The sequence below is a fragment of the Astatotilapia calliptera genome, chromosome 17 (genome assembly GCF_964374335.1).
Source record: "Astatotilapia calliptera chromosome 17, fAstCal68.1, whole genome shotgun sequence".
In the NCBI taxonomy this organism is placed as follows: domain Eukaryota; kingdom Metazoa; phylum Chordata; class Actinopteri; order Cichliformes; family Cichlidae; genus Astatotilapia; species Astatotilapia calliptera.
The window spans coordinates 5,272,855-5,293,891 of record NC_137438.1 but is presented as its reverse complement, the minus strand read 5'-3'; the positions used below and the strand labels follow the sequence as shown (position 1 = coordinate 5,293,891).

The 21,037-nt window shown below is 39.8% G+C and overlaps 1 protein-coding gene across 5 annotated transcripts; it reads right to left on the bottom strand.

Moving 5' to 3' along the window:
- Window positions 1–5,409: 5,409 nt before the first annotated feature.
- LOC113009178 (uncharacterized) lies at window positions 5,410–16,208 on the bottom strand. 5 transcript variants are annotated; one of them, XR_003270124.2, is made up of 7 exons: window positions 16,017–16,206; window positions 15,818–15,873; window positions 14,400–14,510; window positions 14,208–14,276; window positions 6,330–6,425; window positions 6,006–6,107; window positions 5,410–5,778 (listed from the first exon to the last, which is right to left on the bottom strand). XR_003270124.2 is itself a non-coding variant. In XM_026147353.2 (6 exons), exons 2-6 carry the CDS (start codon window positions 15,857–15,859, stop codon window positions 5,689–5,691), a joined length of 408 nt encoding a protein of 135 aa, XP_026003138.1. In that variant the 5' UTR covers window positions 15,860–15,873; window positions 16,017–16,208; the 3' UTR covers window positions 5,410–5,688. The 5 variants fall into 5 exon arrangements, 3 of the variants coding, with proteins under 3 accessions (XP_026003138.1, XP_026003139.1, XP_080147498.1); XM_026147353.2 differs by lacking the exon at window positions 6,006–6,107 and having other exon boundaries at window positions 16,017–16,208; XM_026147354.2 differs by lacking the exon at window positions 6,006–6,107 and having other exon boundaries at window positions 15,818–15,879; window positions 16,017–16,202.
- Between the last annotated feature and the right edge of the window lie 4,829 nt (window positions 16,209–21,037).

The following is a 21,037-nucleotide window of genomic DNA, read 5'->3' as shown; positions in this document are numbered from 1 at the left end:
GACAAATCAACAACTGACAATGACTAATTAATATTAAAATCTGTAAAATAATGTATTGTTCGGAGTTTAGCCTGTTACTGTTACTATTTTTACCATTTCTTCTTGGAGCAACTGTAACCCACATAATTTCCTTAGGGATTAATAAAGTATTCTGATTCTGATTGTTTCAGGATGACCTGCCATTATCCAATGACACATCTGCTTACCTGCATCTTTTGCTCGTTTCTCCTCTCTTCTCTTCTTCTTCTAAACTGAGCACCTGATGGATTTGAACTTTTCTTGTCCATCTTCCAGTGGTTATAATTTTGCACTCCAGTATGAACACCCATCCCCCAACCCGAGAATCACCACAACATAACCTAAAAGACCTACACCTTAGTTCACAGATTCACTTTGTCTAGGGTTTATTTCTGGGATTACACGTAACCCAGGATTCAGATCATGAATAAATAATGGGCTTGGATTTACATCATTATGAATGAAATGTGCTATTTGGCAGCAGCCGGCCCCCCTCACCTTTCGACGGGTTGTGTGTGAGACTTTAAATCATCAAACTGTAAATTATAAATTTTAAATTGTTATTGATCCCTTTACCCCTGGTCCTAAAGTGTATGTTTATTTTCTTACTCTTCTTATATTTATTGTTTGTTTGTTTAACTGCACTGCTGTAACTGGAGCCTCGTCGTCTCCTCTCTCTATATACTGGACTGTATGTAGCAGAGATGACAATAAAGTTTTACTTTGACTTCGGCAGCAAGCAGGCGCACCGAGGGCTCTCGCGCTCACTTTTCGCGTATTGAATTTTGAAAAAACATCGGTGCAAATTATAAGTCTGTATTATAATGTCTGGTGTTTTCGTGTTTGTTGTTTTGTTTTTATTTTGTGAGTTGGTTATCCGGTCGTTAAGTGATGACGTGACGAATCCTACTTTCGGGCCTAAAGTAGTCTGCGTTTAATATGGCTTTTGTGTTGTTAACATGTTTAATGTTTTGTATTTTCTTCTATTTAATCTCAAAAAGCTCAGTGAAAACAGTCAGTGATCACTGTTGACCTCCCTCTGCTTTTATTACCGCTAATCATTTATTTAAGCTCAGTTTTTAAAACCTTAGGATTTAACTACAGCCCAGCCCATGCAGCAGTATATGAATGACTAACCTCGTATTGTGGATGGATTATCTCAGTTGCTCTCCTGGCTGAAGTTTGGTCCTTTTACAGCATCCTGCCATGCGATTGCATTTGTTCCTGACCACCGAGAACACTCATGTTAACTTTTATCGAGTGGAAAAAAAGTTAGCTTGTTTTTATTATGCTAACATAGCTGTGTCGCTAGCAGTCACGTAGCACATCATTATATACCAGTTAGCCAAACTTCAGTAACCCTACAAACGTCACTGCTGTTTAGTTTTCTGTCTTCATTTACGACCATGGCTCAGGGGGTTGGGAATCGCATCTGTAACCGGAAGGTCGCCGGTTCGATCCCTGGGCTCTCTGTCCTGGTCGTTGTTTCCTTGGGCAAGACACTTTACCCTACTTGCCTACCGGTGTTGGCCAGAGGGGCCGATGGCGCGATATGGCAGCCTCGCTTCTGTCAGTCTGCCCCAGGGCAGCTGTGGCTACAACTGTAGCTGCCTCCACCAGTGTATGAATGTGAGAGTGAATGAATAGTGGTATTGTAAAGCGCTTTGGGTGCCTTGAAAAGCGCTATATAAATCCATTATTATTATTATTATTCATTTATGTTGGAAATGATAACAGAGCTGTACGTTTTAATTTGTTTCCAAAACCCCGCAGTCAGGACATGCTATATACTGGATGTTAAACTCAATTGTTACACCTGGTAGAGCAGAACGCTGATCATTTTATTAAAGATGAAAGACTTTAGACAGTTTTTCAACTCTCAGTAATGCCATAGTGATCGTTTGATATATGGACCTGCAGCGGAGTTTAGGCCCAGACATGGCTAGTGACGTCAGACCTAACGACCGGATTAGATGCCGCTCCAGCCAGCCAGAGACTCCCCCGCCGCCCCGCCCTCTCCTTCCTGTGCCGCAAGCAGCAGGCGAACCTCGCAAACGGAGGTCACCCTTACTCCCAGCAAATGGGCGATAGAAAACCGATCGGTGCCTATGCCATTCCCAGTATGCGCTGGCATGACGTCAGGGCAGCATGAATACGAGCAATTTTTTTTTTTTTTTTTTTTTTGCAGATGCCCATGATGCCGCCCCCCACCACGATGCCGCCCCGGGCAACCGCCCGTGTCGCCCTTATCAAAAACCGCTACTGGGTGTGAATGGTCGTCCCTCAGTGTTAGCCCTGTAGCAGGCTGGTGATCTGATAAGGATAAGTGGAAGAGGATGGATGTTGGTTTGTTTTTTTTGAGCTGGCTGTGAACATCCTTTTAGGTTGAATTTTAACATGTGGGGTTTTATAACGAAATTTTGCAATTCACTTTTGAAATCAGCCTCAAGTGGCCACGCTGGGAACTGCAGTTTTTGGCCTTTGCATGTTGGCTTCATTTTTCAGCCCTGCAGGTCGCTTCTTGGGTTACAGAAGACTGTTTCACTGGTTTGCAGAAACATTTGAGACACTGTCTCTTAACCTGTTTTCTCTCCTTGGCTTTCCAGTCTTCTCTTCACTATCAATAAACAATAAAAGCCCTCCCAAAATACACTAAAAAATTTACTGTTTTTCTGTTCTGATTTTATATGTAGCAGCTAGTAGATTTCAAATTATCTGGAAAACTGACACATGCTGATAAATCAGCTAATACTAAAACTCCCATAATTTTTCAAGGGAGCAGATTCTGATTGTGCTGTATCACAGACTTCTTCTGCTCCCTTTATTGTTCATCACAGCAAATCAAATGCCTTTATCTCATCCTGGCCTTACCATCCTCCTCTGTCACACCAACCCTCTGCATGTCCTCCTTTGTTATATCCCTGAACATCCTCTGAGGTCTTCCTCTTTCCTCCTGCCTGCCTGTTCTTTATTCAACATCCTCTGTACAGTATATCCACTATCCCTCCTCTGCACATGTCCACACCATCCCTTGTCTCTCCCACTTTGTCTCCAAACTGCTAAACCAGAGCTCTTCCTTTAAAATAACAAAAATCTTATCATCTCCAACTGTTCAACATCAAGCTCTACCACATCGTCCATCATCTCACAGCACTACAGTCTCGTAAACTTTCCCTTTCAGTTTTGCTGCTATCCTTCTGTAATCTCCACCCACTCCAACCTGTCTGCACTCTTTTCTACACCTCTCTTGTGCACTCTATGTTGCTTTGGGTGTAACAGTTGAAAATGCAAAAATGAATAGTTAACTCCACAGAGCATTTGCTCTGCATATAGTGGGGGCTTTTTGTTCGTTAGAACATTGTGTGTTTTAATTGCACAATAAAACAAGCAATTAGAATAATAAAGCCTCTTTAATGTGGGAAACCTGTCCACAGTTTTAATAAATAAATATATCATATAAAATATAATAAATAATTATAAACACAGAAAAGGCTCACACTGTGGTATACTATTGAAGAGACACTGTGGGAGGGAGGGAAACGGTTCATGTTCCTGTATGTCTGTGTCCTCAGGCAATACTATACTTTGCATTGTAGGACATATTCTCCTCTTTTCTTCTCCTGATCTGCTCTTACACACTGGAAACTCCTGTTCCTCCTCATCTCACCTTTGCTCACTTCATCTCTTTCGACATGTTTTGTCCTTTTTTCCCCCTTCGGTGCACTGATGAAAGGGTCCTATAGGACCCAGGCCACACCTTAAATTCACACACACACAATGGTGGTGGGTTAATGCACTATATAAAATGTCCACACACATGTGCAGACAAATAAGTAAAAGTACTTTATCGCGCATGTGCAAAATGCACATGCTTGCATGTGAGGATGTGAATGCACAAAGCAGGAACTTTTAACTCCCACACACATTTATATTTAGAGGGATCACAGCTGAGACTCACCAAATTGTCTTTCCATCTGTGTCAATACATAAACTTTGAAGTGTGACAGGAAGGTGTGTGTGTGTGTAAGTTGTTGCAAGTCTTTCCTGAGTTTTTTCTTCATCGTTTCTTTTTACTTCCAAAACCCCCCCAAAAAACTCCAGAAAAGACATTTGGAAATGACGAGTGCTTACAGCAATCCAACTCATATTACCTTAATCTTGTTTGGCCTTTGCTGGGACATTAAAGCAAAGACATGCAAAATGGATGTTTACAGTGAACATTTCATGACAGTGTACTCAATTGATGGCTATGCCCTCTTTACACTTAACACTGGTTGGTTAAGTGCTCTCTTAGCGTAGCTCCTCTCCCTAGAATTTTCTTTTTAGTCAAAAGCCTATTATTAAAACTAAATTAAAATTTCAGTCAAAATTAACACTGCAGATGAAGCAAGAATGCAATTAAAATATTTCCCACAGTAACAAATTGCTCACACAAATTTTAGCCTAACGCTAACCACCACTGGGACATGGCGTGCGAGCACCTGCCTCCACTGTCAAAGTTCTAAGTAATGTGCTTAGCAGTACAGACTGATATACATACTTGGGGATAACAACTCTGACTATGCTAGCCCTGTTATTTGTTTCCTCGGTGACCCTAAAACTGCAGTAGACTTTGAATATATATAAAGGACTATTTTCTATCTTTTCCATTTAATCCCTCTATTTAGCCAGGCTTTCTTGACTGTCCTGAATGCACACACCATATTAGTTACATTGTATTGCTGGAAGCATAAATCCAGAGACCACTATCAGAGCCAACATACACTGAAACATTTTGAAAAATGCACCAAAGTGTGCATTTTAACATGCTGAAGATTTAAGTATGGGTATAATACCTCACTTAAGAAGCTGACCTGTGGACCAGAAGACATACGAAAAAATGAATTTACTTTCAGGTTCACAGTAGTTTTCAGGGGCCTGTCTTTCTGAATGTTCTTTTGGGCTTTTTCCTTCCCTTTAATTCAAACTAGGCTATGTTCTCCTGATAACACATGAGGCAGCCTCAGTAGTCCTTTGGACAACTGCGGTTTAATATAAGAATTTAACAAAAGAAAAGAAAAGAAACAGAAGCGATACAGTGGGATGAAAATGTATTGGGAACAGTCAAATATTATGTGAGCACAAGTTGCTGCACAGGCTCCCAAACTCGCCCTTCCTTAATCAGCCTTCGGTCGTGTCTACTGTATTAAAATAAGACGTTTAACATTTCCATCATGTCTGGTTGCCTGATGGCTGGTTTGAACTTTCTGAAGAGAAACAAAACTCGATGCTGACAATCTATTTCTTGGATATCCTGGAGGGAGCTGCACTGTGACGAATTCTAGAGACATTTTGACTGTTAGTCCGCCCCCCTCCCCCCCCCAAAAAAGTCACACCAGACAAACAGCCAGCTGATTTGCAACAGCAAGGAGAATGCATGCTTCATTTAGGCAAGATCACAATGTAACCAGTTCTTTGTTACAGTGTATCAAGATTTTTGAAACACTTGAGGAAAAGAACAGCAATCTCTGGTATAATCCCCAAGAAGCACTGTCAGATACAATAACTAACTTTAAAAGATTAAAGTAGTTCATTCAGTATGTGACTGTTAAATTTATATTTGCATTAGAATGCTATGTTCTGGCCACTAAAGCAGCGGTCAGCCTTCTTCTTGATTATCCTTTAATGCATCTACATCCTTGTGAGGAGTTGATTGACTGCCTGGCTGCTTGGTGCACCCTCCTCTCCAGACTCCTCTTCCATCACCTTCTTCTGGAACTCCTGCATGAAAAAAAAAGACTCAGAGTGTTTGAACATTAAACACTTACACATTTGATGATTGCTAGGTGCACAATATGTGTGTAGACAGCAATGGCATAAACCTGACCAGCATAGGAAAAAAAAACCCCTGATAGTGATATTTGACTGAAAGACAGATCAATGATCTTTTGGCACCAGAATGAATGACATAATGACAAAGTCATGAATATCGCTTCAAAGCTACTCACTAGTCTCTTTATCCAGCACCTGATCAATGACCCTAAATTGTAACTGCTCTGTAACTTGATGACTTCGTCCATGACCGCTCAGTGTCTCATAAACTCCATGTCCTTTATAAAAAAAAAAGAAAGAAAAAAAAAAGCTTTTCTGTGTTGCTGGAGCAGTGAAACTCTAGAAGCTTTGCGGCTGCTTAGGCTGTCGCTTTGTGGTGTTGAATCTCGTATGGTTAATGTGAATTTCAGCACAGCAACCACATCAAACAACAGCAGGTGCATGATTTTCACATCAACAGTTGGTAATGAGATCTGGATGTGTTTGCCTGTCATCCTCACCCTGAATCTGCGCAGCCTTGCCAGTCTGTCTTGCAGAGTCTTCTCCTGGCTGGAGGTCAGCTCTGCTACATGAGTGCGCCACAGCTGCTCTTTCTCCTGAAAGACCAAAATGCAGTTTTAAGATAGACTATATATAAAAGATGGACACATTTGTCTTAGCTGCTGGTTTTGTGAAATCCCTTCATTCCTTTTGAAATCAGATGTTAAGAACAGGAAGTGGTTCTTACTGGGGAAACCAAGTACATGGAATAATACTGCATGGTAACAAATTGTCAAACTCATTTTACACTGTGGGCCACATACAGGCTGCTTTGATCTTAAGTGTAACTCTCCATTCTGTCAGTGTAAAGAATCTGAACTGTACCCTGCTTACAAGCAATATTCCATGTAGAGTAGTCCAGCAGCTGGCACTGCCTTTTTATACTCCATTTGTCTTAATCAGCCATGAAAAATGAGTTTAACTACATCCGTAGTTTTCATAATTACAACAGTAACACGTCTGCTGACGGTTAATGTTTCAACCCAAAGCCCCTCTGACTGATCCTCACAATGACACTCCACAATCATCAAAACTTGGCAAATTGCTCCCACAAACTTGTCAGTGGAGTTGAGACGGAAAATAATCAACTCAATTTGTCAACTTGTCAGTGATCGCCCGTCTGAGCAAATTTGCACCAAGAGTGCTACCCCATATCCCTCTCCATAATCATTCAAAGGCCTTTAAAGAAAGAATGTCTTGGTTGTTTGTCTGGAAGTGTGTGTGTGTGTGTGTGTGTGTGTGTGTGTGTGTGTGTGTGTGTGTGTGTGTGTGTGTGTGTTCGCATTGACTGTGTAACTGCTTTCACCTTCACTCCATATGTGTCAGCGAGTCTTCCTCTTGAAACTGACTGACATTAGAGCAAATGGCTCCCTCGCTCACATCAACTTCCTCTAAACATTACGGCTCCCCAGACCCACACACAGCATGACGGGAACGTTAATTAATGACAGACGCTGTTCATTGAGCGCAACTCGCATCGGCCTTCTCTCTCACACACATGTGTGTAAATTCTACTTAAAAATACACACAAACACACTGCAGGAAATTGGATCCAAGAGATTCAACAAGAGATTCAAATTCGAGGTCAGGAACACACCCGCCAGCAGACCCAGAACTTTTCATCACACACACACAAGCACGCCTACTTAAGGCTCTGCGGTGCAAGCCCAGCAGAATGTATGTCCTGTTATATCACTGTACCAGGGGAACTTTAGCCATCAAAATAATCCTACAGAGCCTCAAAATATTATGGAGGATTAAGTGAGAATGATTGTGTATCTTTTCTGTTTTTCTGTCTTCTGAACTGTTTTTTCTTAGATTTATTTCCTCTCTGGATGTACTTGCTTATATGAAGAATTACAGGCGGACACGTGGATGTAACCTCCAGGTCTGTGAAGTAAAACTTCCATGGCCCTGCTGCTCACAGGCTTTACAACCTCTTACATACTTTGAGTTTATGGTCTCAATAACTTTTAAAGTCTCATTCCAATTAAAGTGAAACTTTATAACAGAGCAGGGGTGTTAAACATAAGGGCCAGAATCAGCCTGGCAAACACTCCAATTTGTTCCACTGGATGGATGGTTTTGGAAAATGTAAAGGCAGGTCTAGATTTTGGATGTTTAACCCTGTAACAACAACTACATTGCATTTGATACATACATAACAAAACAGGAAAAACACAGTTTTTCAGACCTCTACTAAATACATTCACCCTGAAAAAATGAAATAAATTACAATATACATGTTTAAGCAATAAATTGCCGGCTGTGACTTTTAGTACTAGTACTAGTAGTAGTAGTAGTACTAGTTTTTAGTTGAATTAACCTTTTAAAGTCTGAACTATGAAATAATTGCCAGAAAATTTAGATTTTGGGAAAAAGGAGTGTTTGGTAAACTTTCTGATAATTTCTTTAATTAAAACGAATTTGCATATATAAGTTTAAACGTGAGAGTGAGAAAATGTACCATTTTAAGAAAAATATTAGCTCATTTTGAATTAGATGGCAACAACACAGTTTGGAACAGCTTAGACGAGGTCATGTTTATCATTATGCAGCATCCCTCTTCTTTTTACAACAGTCTGTAAAACAGCGGTCCCCAACCCCCGGGCCTCAGACCGGTATTGGTCCGTGAGTCGTTTGGTACCGGGCCGCGAGAGTTGAGGCTCAGGTATGAAATGTATGGTTTTCAGGGTTTTTATCGGTTTTCAGCGTTATTTTGTTATCGTTTTTATCGTTTACTCGGTTTTCCTGGGTCTTTTCACGTGTGTTATGAATAAATCTTCTTTTTTTCGGTACCGGTACTAGTTTTATTTTGTTGTATTTATCCGCGACACCTTAAAGGCCGGTCCGTGAAAATATTGTCGGGCATAAACTGGTCCGTGGCGCAAAAAAGGTTGGGGATCGCTGCTGTAAAACATTTGGAAACTACAGAGACCAGTTGCTGTATTTTTGAGAGCACAGTGTTGTCCCACTATTGTCTGATGTAGGATTCTATAGTTGCTCAATGGTCCCCGTGCATCATTGCTGTGTTTTCTACTCCATGATGAGTCAGATGTTTTAAGCTGGTGAAAGGTCCGGACTGCAGACAAGCCAGTTCAGCGCCTGGACTCTACCTCAAAGCCGTGCTGTGTTAATAGCTGCAGTGTGTGGTTTAGTGTTCTCTTGCTGAAATGTGAAAGGCCTTCCCTGAAAAGAAAAAAAACATCAACAGGATGGGAGCATGTGTTCTAAAAACTGTATATTGCTGTTGCTGTTCCAAATGTGCAAGCTGACAGATCTGTATGTACTAATATACCCACATACAATCAGAGATGAAGGCTTTTTAAAATGAAACTCCTTTCAAATTTCAAACCATCTAACTACAGAACAGTTTTCCCACTTTGCCTCTGTCCATTTTAAATGAGCTTTAACCTGCATTTGTGGATGGTGCAGAGAACTGTGTTCACAAACAATGATTTCTGGAAGTGATCCTGGGCCCATGCTGCGATTTCCAAGACAGAAAAAATGCAGTCCTGCCTGAGAGCTTGAAGACCACAAGCATCCAAAATCAACTGTCACTGCCACTGTCTCCAAACCCCATCACAGCAGGTCCACCATCTTCTAAATTTGCCCATTTACTCTTGCTCCTTCTGTCATAGCTATCCAGATTCTCCAAATCTTTTAATGACATCAAGTACTGGAGATGATGAAAATTTTATTTTGGGAACATTATTCTCAAAATCGCCCATCTTTACCTCTGAGAAACCCTGCCTCTCAAAAAGACTCTTTTTTTATACTGAGTCATGTTACTGACCTGTTGCCAATTAACTTTTATTTCCCCCAGCTTTTTTGATATGTATTATTGCGATCAGATTCAAAATTTGCTAATATTTTTATTCAAAAATTTAATATTTTCTTAGTTTAAACATGTAATATTTTTTCTTTTGTACTGAGAATAAAGAAATGGATCTAGATTTTCAAATCATTTCATTCTTTTTTAAAAAAAATTGTTTTTAAATTTAGTTACATTTTGTTTTACAAAATGTAACTAAATTTGACATTTTGTCAATTGAGGTCGCAGTTCCTAATTAACCTTCATCTTGGCTCTAGTTAAATGTGTCCTGAAAGCAGTCAAAGTGCAGCTAATGAACACATAGTACAAAGATGTACATAGTATGCTAACTGCAATTCAAAGGCTGGAATCAAGTTTTGATCGCTGCACAGTCCTGTCTGTTTTCTGTGTAATGTTCACTCAAGACTGAGTCACAGCAGCTTTTGTTAGTAATCACTAATAATTTGGAAAAAGTTACAGAAATATGTAAACAAATGTGCGTTCTCTCTCTTTCTGTTTTTAGCAGTTTACATGCCCCCCCCCCCCCCACCCCCCTTGTGCAGATGACACTAGATGACAGAAGGTCATAATTATTGTATTTCACAGGAAAGTTATATAAGCATTTTAATCTGCACTACATGTGTGAAACACGCCAAAGTTTGGACGTCAACTATAAAAGAACAAATATTTGGAGGAAGGTCACACTTGGTTAACGTTGGTCTGTCATCTCGCAGAAGACTGGAGATGCTATAAGCCATTAAAGAAACTAAATAAAAACGTACTCCCACAGGATGCTGCGGGAACTGAAAGGTGAAGAAAGGTGAACTCCATCACTAACAGAACTAACGTGCAGACATTATTTGTATAAAAAACCCAAAGGAATAGCTTTCAACACATATAGGGGGAGTTAACAGTAAATATGAGCTAATAGACTGCATACAGCTATCATTAGTTAATTACTAAGTACTGAGAGTGAGACCCTCACCACACGAAAATCTCCTCTTTTCAATTGAATTCAGTTTTATTTATACAGCGCAAAATCACAACAGTCGCCTCAAGGCACTTTATATTGTAAGGGGTAAGCTTTGTGTTCAGATAAACTTCAGGTTGACAACTTTGGCAATGAACAAAACATCACTTTTGACAAAGGCTCTCAGCAAATTCCATTGGTTCCAGGAGTTTTCAATGCGTCCTATTGCTAATTAATATTTTAGCTTTTCAATCTAAAAACTAGGAAACTCTGAAGAAGTCAGAAGTCTGTCTATCCAGTTTGCTTCAAGAAGGAAAGATGCCAGACACATGTTGCCATGTCTTTGAAGATCAGCTCTGCGTCGTGCGTTAGAATTAGAGATATAAAAGGATGCTGTAGCTGACCTGTTTTTATGCTGCACCCTATGACTTTTTTCAGGTTGTCAAAGGAATGGGGGGAAGAGGAAAAATGCACATTCCTCAATAGATGGCTCTGAAGGTCAATGTGATAATAATGTTATATAGAACTATAAAATAAGTAAGTTAGCCTGTTGTAGTTTATAAAACGAAATGTTTTTTCTGTGAGATTTCAGTTGCTTGTTCGGTTTGTCGGACAGCAGAATGCCTCCTAACCATTAAGGATTCTGGCTTATGAAGTGTCACCTGGTAGCAATCAGGATGGTACCTGTCCTATTTAATGTGAAGGACAAGATGTAGATGATCTCCATTTTGCCCCATCTCATCAAAGAAAACAGCAGCTTTCCTAGGTCTGGTTAATGTACGGTATGATCTGTAACATGAACAATATGCATGCAGCAATGAACTATGCTAAGGTTTTCAGAATTTTCACTACAGATTCATAATTTGTATGTGTGTGGTGTTTTTTAAGGACTTTTAATGCAGCGCCAAAGTTGAGCAGCACAAAAGAATCTAATGTAGCCAGTAGTACAGTACTACCACTGTAACTGCCTCCATGTCTCTGAACCAAAGGCCTTTGATTTAGGTGATGTCAGATGCTTATGTAAGACTTAAAAAATGTTGCTTGTTCTTGCAATCACTATTCAGTGAGTTTGCCTATAATAGTACATAATTTAGCAAAAACAGGCTCTAAACCAAGAACTTTTTGCCCCAACTTCAGAGAACTAATTGGGAAATGCACAATATTGAAGGCAGACAAGTATGCACTTGTCTGCCTTCACACGCATTCACCAATTTCCTTCGGGGCCAACCTTCAGGATCAATAAAGTTTATTGAATTGAATTTGAACTTGAGTGTCATCCCATTTTTAATGCATAGGGTTTAATACCATGTTGGCCCACACTTTGCAGCTATAACAGCTTCAACTCTTCTGGAAAGGCTTTCCACAAGGTTTAGGACTGTGTTTATGGGAATTTTTGACCACTCTTCCAGAATCCCATTTCAGAGGTCAGACCTGGTCTGCAGTCTCTGCTCTATTTCATCCCAAAGGTCTTCTGTCTGGTTGAGGTCAGGACTTTGTGCAGGCCAGTCAAGTTCTTCTTCACCAAAGGTATAATCATCCATGGAGTTTGCTTTGTGCACCAGTGCACAGTCATGTTGGAACAGTAAGGGGCCATCAACAAAACTGCTTCCACAAAGTTGTGAGTCTGGAACTGTCTAAAATGTCTTGGTATGCTAAAGAACTAAGGGGCAGAGCCCAGCTCCTGAAGATAACCTTACATCATAATCCCTCCTTCACTAAACATTACACTTGGCACAATGCAGTCAGTAAAAGTACCGTTTTCCCTCCAAGCACCAAACCCAGACTTGTTCTTTGGATTCCCAGGAAAGCATGATTCATCACTCCAGAGAAATGCTTTACACCACTACATCTGACACTTTGCATTTTGCTTGGTGATTCAAGTCCTTTTTCAAGGACTTTCAGTTGTCCGAGACCAGGCTATAAAAATCAGTAAGTCCTGGATGCAGCTGAATTAATTCCTCACGACAAGTGCAATTGTGAGGAATATACAACTGGACTTTTTGCACAGGTGGCATCCTATCACAGTACCAATTCATTCGGAATTCACTGAGCTCCTGAGCGTGCCCCATTTTTTCCACAAAAGACACCCATCTATTAAGTTTTTCGTTTGGTTATTTTGGTTGAATTCATTGTAATGCACTCACTTAAATCTCCATGTTGACTTGTCAACATTACAACGGTTTTCTGGTATTCATATGGCTCGACTGACACATTCCAGTGGTGAGCACGTGTGACATTTTATACAGATTAACCCTTGTTTAATGAAGACTGGAGGTCTGTTTGGGTTCAGGTTGCTTTTCTGCATTGGCTGTATGTTTCTCTGTGTTCTCTGTGCACATGTCAGAGGACATAAGTCACTGAGTCCATGCACATTTGTGTGTACTTTTGATGTGTGGCTCTGGGTTAAGTTAGGGTTCAGCAGAAAGTACATTCCATACTGCTGTGAGAGTGACTGTCTACTCTATCAGGGTAAATGTTGTCATCAGCTTCCTGTCTTTTTATTTTTTCTGCAGAGAAGCAGAAACACTGACAGCAACAGCAAGCCCTCGTCCCCTGTTGACCTTAACACGCTCTTGTCAAAAATTGGGCAACTGCTCAAAGCGTCCACAGCTGTTTAGTGTATGCTGCATTCCAAGTCCATGAGAGTGTCCATCTGTTTTGGCAACTGTTTATGTGTTGTGTTGTGTTTTGAATAAATCCGTACTATCAATGCAAAACCACTTTCTTTTGTTTCATACTGCCAAATGTCTATTTCATTCTTCTACTGCGTGTGTGTCTACATGCTCTCCCAAAGCGACTGATAAACCCTGGCAGTCTTGACAGAGGGCCAGAATTGTGTTGCCTAGACTGTTAATTCCAGGAAGTCGATCTGATTTTGCCCTGAGCAACAAAGTGAACCTCAACGGTAGATTAATGCTCATTGATTTGGCGTCACACCACGGCCCGTCTACTTGATAGTTCAGCTCTCTGTTTCCATCAGACTGATTACTACAACCTGGTCTCACGAAAACCTAAGCTTGCCGTCTTAAAATGTGAATAAATGAGTCACCTTCACAGTGTGTGTGCCTCACAAGTGAAGGAAATAAAAAAACAAACAAAAAACACTGACTTCACATTTGGTATTTGCTAATAACTTAATAAGGAAGATCATTTTCACACAAAACCCTTGAAAAAGCTGTTTAAAAAGTGTTATGGAAAGCATCCTCCCAGTCAAGAACATTCAATTATTAAACTCTGAAAGGCTAAAACAGTGCCTGGTTTCCAATAAATAGCGCTGATGGCCAGCTTGATCTATCACAGCACCGGTCACATTCAGTTACTATTGCTTGGCTCCTGTGTCCAACCTGTGTGTGTGTGTATGTGTGTGTAACAGGCATGTGGTTTCTAAGAAGAAACAAGTACAAGCTGTTGAGCCTAAGCTGCTGTCAGTTAGCGCAACCCTTCATGCTGTGCCAAAGGTTGGAAGTGAAGACTATGTTTGTTTTGCAGATGTATGGACTTGTAGAGTGTGAACCATCCAGTCATGTGTGTATGTGTGTGCACGCGTCTGCTCACCTTCTTGCTCTCCTCTATTTCTCTGAGTCGTTTTTTTTCCTGCTGCTCCTGCTCTAATCGCCTGCGGACCTAAATCACACAGACACACATACATGCACACACACACAGCACACACACACACAAACACATGGATATACATGAAATTTGTGCACATTTGGGGTGTGATATTTGATTCGGTCGCACTTGCCATACCCTCTCTTCTTTCCTGTCTCTCCAGTCGTTCCCTAAAGCCGCCGCTCCTTCTGTCCTTTCCGATGTTCTCAGAAATGCATAGTCCTCCTCTTTACACAAACCTCTCATTGACTAGAACCAGAAAAGTGGCTTTTGTGAGTGTCATGAAACAGCGTCAATGCTGGAACACAGGCAATATGGTGAAGTGGTGAAAAAGTAGTCCCTTGGTGGTGTCTGGATATTTTCAGTATTTCAGTATTCAGTATTTATTTCTTACTAGAGACTCATTGAAGTTACATTTCTATGTGGCATTCATTCTTACACACACCACACTTTATGATTCACATAAAGCTTCTGTTCATAGTTTTATGCCACATATGTTACTGTAAGTGCAACACCCATGACTAGATGCTAATGTCCAGTGATGCACGCTAACAATGCTAAATGTTTTTTGTCTAGAGAACTGGCAAGTAGGTATTTGATTTGGGTAAAATTACCAAATACAAAAGTAAATGTATAAAATTTTTAGAAAAGTTTTAAAATTCATTTATTTTTGTGTATTTTAATTCACTTTAAGAAGTCATCAGATTTCAGTACATAAGGGTTAACTTACTTGCCTTTGGGAAGAAGCCATAGCATTCAGAGGAAATTTAGGCACAGGGAGAACATGCAAACTACACACACAGAATTGCCATCAGTGTTTCAATCCAGGAACCTTCTTGCTGTAATGCCACAGCGTTAACCACTGCCTCACTTTGCTAGCCTGCTGCCTGAGTCGGGATGCAGCCATTCATTGGTTTTTCTAACATGTTAATTATGACATGTTGTTTTTCTTGTCTGAGATTATTTTTTTACTTTAACTTTTTTACACCACTACATTTTCTGGAAGGTCTGAATAGCTTGTAACTTTGTGGTGACTGGTGACTGTTTCCCCCTTGGGCTTATTGACAGCAAAAGACATATAAACCTGCACTTTACCATGATGCCTGCCTTCCCTGCTTCCTTCATATTCACTGGGTTGAATCCAGGTTTTACAAATGTTCACTTATATAAACTTGAAACAGTCAAATGTAGGACATTGTCAATATGTAGGACAGCGGGACAAGAGATAAGTGCTGCTTCATAACTAGGTCACCCTTTTACTGGGATCACCAAAAGGTCTCATGAATATAAAAATGACACTAAATGACATCTGCTATGACCTCAGCTGCCTCACAAGATCTCAACCCAAATGACAAATACACATGTGGAACAAATGCACCGAGGAAATGGAAACTGTTTATTTGATTTACTGTGTTTCTTTTCTTGGCTTTTCTCAGAATTGTTCTACTTTATGTTATCTGAGGATAATTATCTATCTAGTTGGTGAAGAATAAATATATGAAGAAACTTTCAACCCTACACCCATGAGTCTTCAATCCCAGCAGCATGTAACTTACCTTTGACATGGGAATGCCTTGAAACCTCTTCTCGTGCGTCATCTTAAACAACAGATCTGCGGCTCATGACACACAGATGTTCACATTTTATTAAGTCTCAGTGATGCTTTTATGTCACACATTTAATTTTCTTTCAAAATCTGTGAAAACTTTGTAGCATTTAGAGTTAATAATCTAATCAGAAATTAGCTCAACTCACCTGTAGGTCAAGAAGAACTGTGTCCTCTCTTTTTACACACTCTTTCGGGTTCAGTGTGTTTTGAGATCTTTCTCACCCCGCTCTAATTGCCTCCTCTTCTGCTCAATCTTTTAGAATACCCACAGATGTGTCCTTACTCAGCTCAGAGTCCCAACAGAAAGCTGACGATCGGAGTCATGGACGTTTTTGTACAGTAACAGTGCAACACTTAAATGCTGGTTATTTCCACAGTGCAGTGATAGAATTGCCACTATCCTGCTAATAAAAAGTCAGGAAGCCAAGAAGAGCATAATAAATAGGTGACGCTTTTTAAAAATTAAAGTTCGTGGGTCACTGTATCTTAACCACGATGACACACAGTAAGAATTAAGTAAAAAAAAAAATTACCCTTGTTTTTTTGTTTTTTTTTTAAAAGGTACAGGCACATTTTAGTCTGTATGCTAATCGAAACAAACCAACAGCTTACATCATTTAATTTAACTATTTAATAAAAAATATGAATCTTTGTATCCTCAGGTATAGAAAAGTACCATTTTAATATGCCCACATGGGTCAAAAATAATTGTCAGCATTGTAAATATACAGCTTCATTTGTCTTTGCAGTTGGCATTCTGCTGCTGTGTTACCCTCCCCCATCTGGGATGAGTAAAGTTCATGATACTCTGTTATTTTAATTACTAGTATTTTCAGCAGGCTGCTAAAAAGGAGCCTGACAGCCACATTAGCTGCTCCTGTGATGGATATGCAGCACTGAGGCTCTGAGTGTTTCCACTGAACACGTTCTACCACAGTGTTGTTACATTGTTGCTGTATCAATTCAGATCAGGAGATGTGACCAAGAGAAGTCAAAGCTGAGTGAAACTTTTCACAGCAGGGATCACTTCCTTTCCAATTTCTCATTCAGATTCAATGAGACATTGGATTCTGTCTATAAAACACGATAAAGGCATGAATTTCAGTGCAGATATTTTGCATGAAACAGATCGCAGTAGTTTCCTGGACTGAAGAATGAAGCCGATACTGATGCGCCAAAAACTGCATCTCCTAAAACGACCACTTGAGGCTACCTCCAAAGTCATTCTGGCATTAAAATGTTCTCATGAAAAATCTGACACAAATCATTCAACAAGTTTGTGCTTCAGTTTTAACAAGTAAAGTTCTGATATTTTATTATTCTGTTACTTAATAAAATCAAACACAATAACAACAACAAAAATAAACATGGTGTTAATGCTTAAAACTATAAAGTCCAGAAACCGTCTTTTATGTACAGTCTGTGCTGCTATATGAACTTTGAACTTTATTTGCCAGGAACTTTCCACAGATAACAAAACAGTGATATACGAATAATAAAGAACTACAAAAACTTCCTGGTAATAGTTCATTAAACCTCTTTTTAGTTTTCTTTAATAATGTCAAATATTTGAATTTCCCTCAGACAACTCAACTTTGAAATTATTTGTACAGCAGCAGAATACAGTTATAGTCTGGTGTCTATGCATCAGAGTTCATCACTCTTTGGTATATGGTATGGAATTGGGGGTTGCTGAATAAAATCCAGCCAAAGGTGGATGACGAGGTGGCGGAGGGGTTGGAATTGCAGGTAACGATGCAAGGCGACGGTGGAACTGACATGTCAGAGGTAGATATTGGTAAGTGCAGGATAAATTGACCACCAAATTGGGGGGTTACTATGTAACTCACACCAATGGACTATAGGTTTAAAAACAAAAATTTATTTCTGTGGACCACATGAACAGACTCTTTCTCATGCTCCTTTTGCTTGTTGCTTTTTCACTGCTCGTCTTTGAGCTTTCTCTTTACCTCCACTGGTAAGGCTGATGGTCATTCTCTCTAATGCTCGTTCTGCCATAGTTTATGTCCTCTGTCCTCCCCCTAATTGCTGTTTTACAAATATAACTGTAGCTATTAAAAAAAGCTTTAAACAAGTTGGTGACCCCAGGAACAAAGTCACAGAGAAAAATCACATAGTAAAAGACCTCTTTTTATTGTAGTATGCCTGCATGCGAGTCTGAAACCCACACAGCCTAAATGAAAGCCATGCATGCTTTGTCCTGTTTAAAACATTTGGTTATAATCAACGATAATTGAAAGGCGATGATCCTTCAGCACTGTAACAGCCTAACAGTTATATGCTAACTGCATTAGTCCTGATCATAATATTGGATGGAATGAGTAAGAAATAACTATAATGACAATAATATCATGGTACGGCTTAGAAACAAGAAACATCTTGAAATCAAACACCAATCACGTAAGAATACAAAACCTCTGGATATTCATCAACTTTCTCCACTGAAATACAGCATAAGGAAATGTGATCCAACTTAAAGTATCAGAGGTGGTTATGCAAATGTCTTTCACACAATCACTATTTGCAATGATTTTTGAGTATTTTGTTTGTGCTCCATCTCATCCCAGACTCACAACAGATGCTTCTCCATACATGGATTCAGTCAGTGTCATTATTGCCCTCTTGGACTCTTTCATGCCACTGTAATCCATTTTTATTAGAACAAGTCTTCACGTTGTCTTTTATGGGCATGTGGGGAAAAACACACAGAACCAAACTTCTGTTTTAGGATTTTCCTCACTTAATAACTATAGGTTACAGAACAGAGTGGGTTACAAAGTGTACTTACTTACCATTTGCACAGGCTGGGTGTGTATATCATTTAAGGAAGAATGCTAAACTCCCACTGGGCCTCTGATTCTAGTTCCCATCCTTTTTTGACCAGTGGCATCAGGCTAACCAAGGTAGCCCAGATGTCTTTCTACTCTGTCACATCCTACAGCTTCTCCCTGGAGGCTCCCAAAATGTCTGAGAATGTCGTTTCAAGAAAAATGAGGCAGTTGTCTGGCAAATGCCTGACGAGGGCATGTTTTTAATTCCAACCGATGAGTTCGCTAATGTGAACACAGACAATGTTCTTAATGAAATGAAATATGTTCAAAATGTATACTCGCTTTCATGAAATTATTTTTATATTTGGTAAATGGCCTGCACTTGTCCCTTAGGACCCCAAAGCGCTTTACACAACCAGTCATCCACCCATTCACACACACATTCACACACTGGTGATGGCAAGCTACGTTGTAGCCACAGCCACCCTGGGGCGCACTGACAAAGGCAAGGCTGCCAGACACTGGCGCCACTGGGTCCTCTGACCACCACCAGTAGGCAACGGGTGAAGTGTCTTGCCCAAGGACACAACGACTGAGACTGTCCAAGCCAGGGCTCGAACCAGCAACCTTCTGATTACAAGGCAAACTCCAAACTCTTGAGCCACGATCGCTCCGTTTTTTCATATTTGCCTACATACTTTAATTTAATAACTTCTACATGATTTTAAAAAATCAGTGAGGAAATTTTCTTCACTGCCAAGTGCAAGACTAGCCAGAATTTTGACGTCAAATCTTTAGTTTTGTTGTGTTGTTATTGTTGAAAATTGAACTGAGTTGATCCTTATGCTTCCTTGTTTAAGTTTTTTTTCTAAAGCATTAAGTTTGAATTTTATTTTATTTATTTTTTGTGTGAAGACCAACTATTTTATAGTACTACATGGTGTATCAGCTTTGGCTTCTTTAAACTAACTTGTAACAGGCTTGCGATATCTTAAGCAATAAAATCTAATCGAACCTCAAAACTTATATTGTCACATAAGATAAATAGTTTTCCACACTGTCTTGTAATGGTTGTTTTTTGTAAATGCACAAATTGCTCTTTGACTCTACTAATTTTTTCCAAATTTTCAAGGGCATTATCCAAAGCTCATGACTGCAGCTGAGTGTTGGAACTTAGGCAGATTGGCAGGTAAGTTGAGAGCTTAACTACCTCTTTACCACAACATTAGTATAACACCAATCTGTCAGTCTCTGTCAGCACATGTTCCCCTAGCTTTTGAACACAAACCTGAGACACTTTGACGCTCTTCAAGAAGTAATTGTAGTTTTTATCCACTTTATATTCTTAGTTTACGTCACTGGATGAGGGATGTGCTTGGAAAGAAAAATGCAATACGATGAATATGAATTGACTTTGTACAGTAGTTCAGTTAGAACTTTCAACTTATAACCCTACAAAGGCACACAAACAAAAATAAAAAAAAAATCCCCAGAGTCTAAATATGGTCACATTAGACTCCAATCCTACAACTTCCTCCAAAATTCTCACGAGATTTTAATGTCCTCTTGGTTCTTCAGTGATAGCCATCCACCCATCCACAGCTGCAGATAAATACTGATGGTAAAGTTTTATTAAACACAGCGGTTAACTGAAATAACCTTCAAGTAATCAAGTTATCAAATTCCTTTACATTAGAAATGTCTTAATGCTTGAGTGAACTTAGATGTGAGTGTGTTGCTGAACTGGAGTGACCCTTCTTAAAAGCTCTTGTCATGAACCATCCTAACATGCTTTATGTCTTAACGCCTGATCCCTCTGTCACTAAGTCGTGCTTTGCAAGAGGCTTAACTTCCTATCTGTATACATTTGTCCAGCATAGCTCCAGGCCCCAGTGGACTGCATCTCACCCACAGGATAGTCATTACAGTGTAAGTGAAAGTATGTGCTTGTTTGTGTGAGCCCACAGATGGTGACCACAGGGATTTGAATATCCCCTTTTTGCCTTTTTACACATGTACATCAATGTGTGGATACAAACTGACCAGTTGAAACATTGTGTGGCTCACAATGCAACTCATAGGATGCAAGGATCTTCTTAAGTTCCTTGCATCCCATGCCAAAAGCTAAATTAATTTTGTGGCTATGTATTTACTATGTGTGTATATTTCTGATTTCAGATCCTGTTATCTTATCCCAGGCAGCATAGTGTTTTGACTGTATGAGATTGTTGTTGGCGTGGCACTGTTTGGACAATCCCCTGACCTCAATCTCTGTCAGGGCAGGATGTGTATGTGGGTGATTTTCTTTGGATGTTGCGTTAACAAGGCTGTGTTGAACATCATCCCAATCCCAGCAGAAAAAAACTATGTTTGGG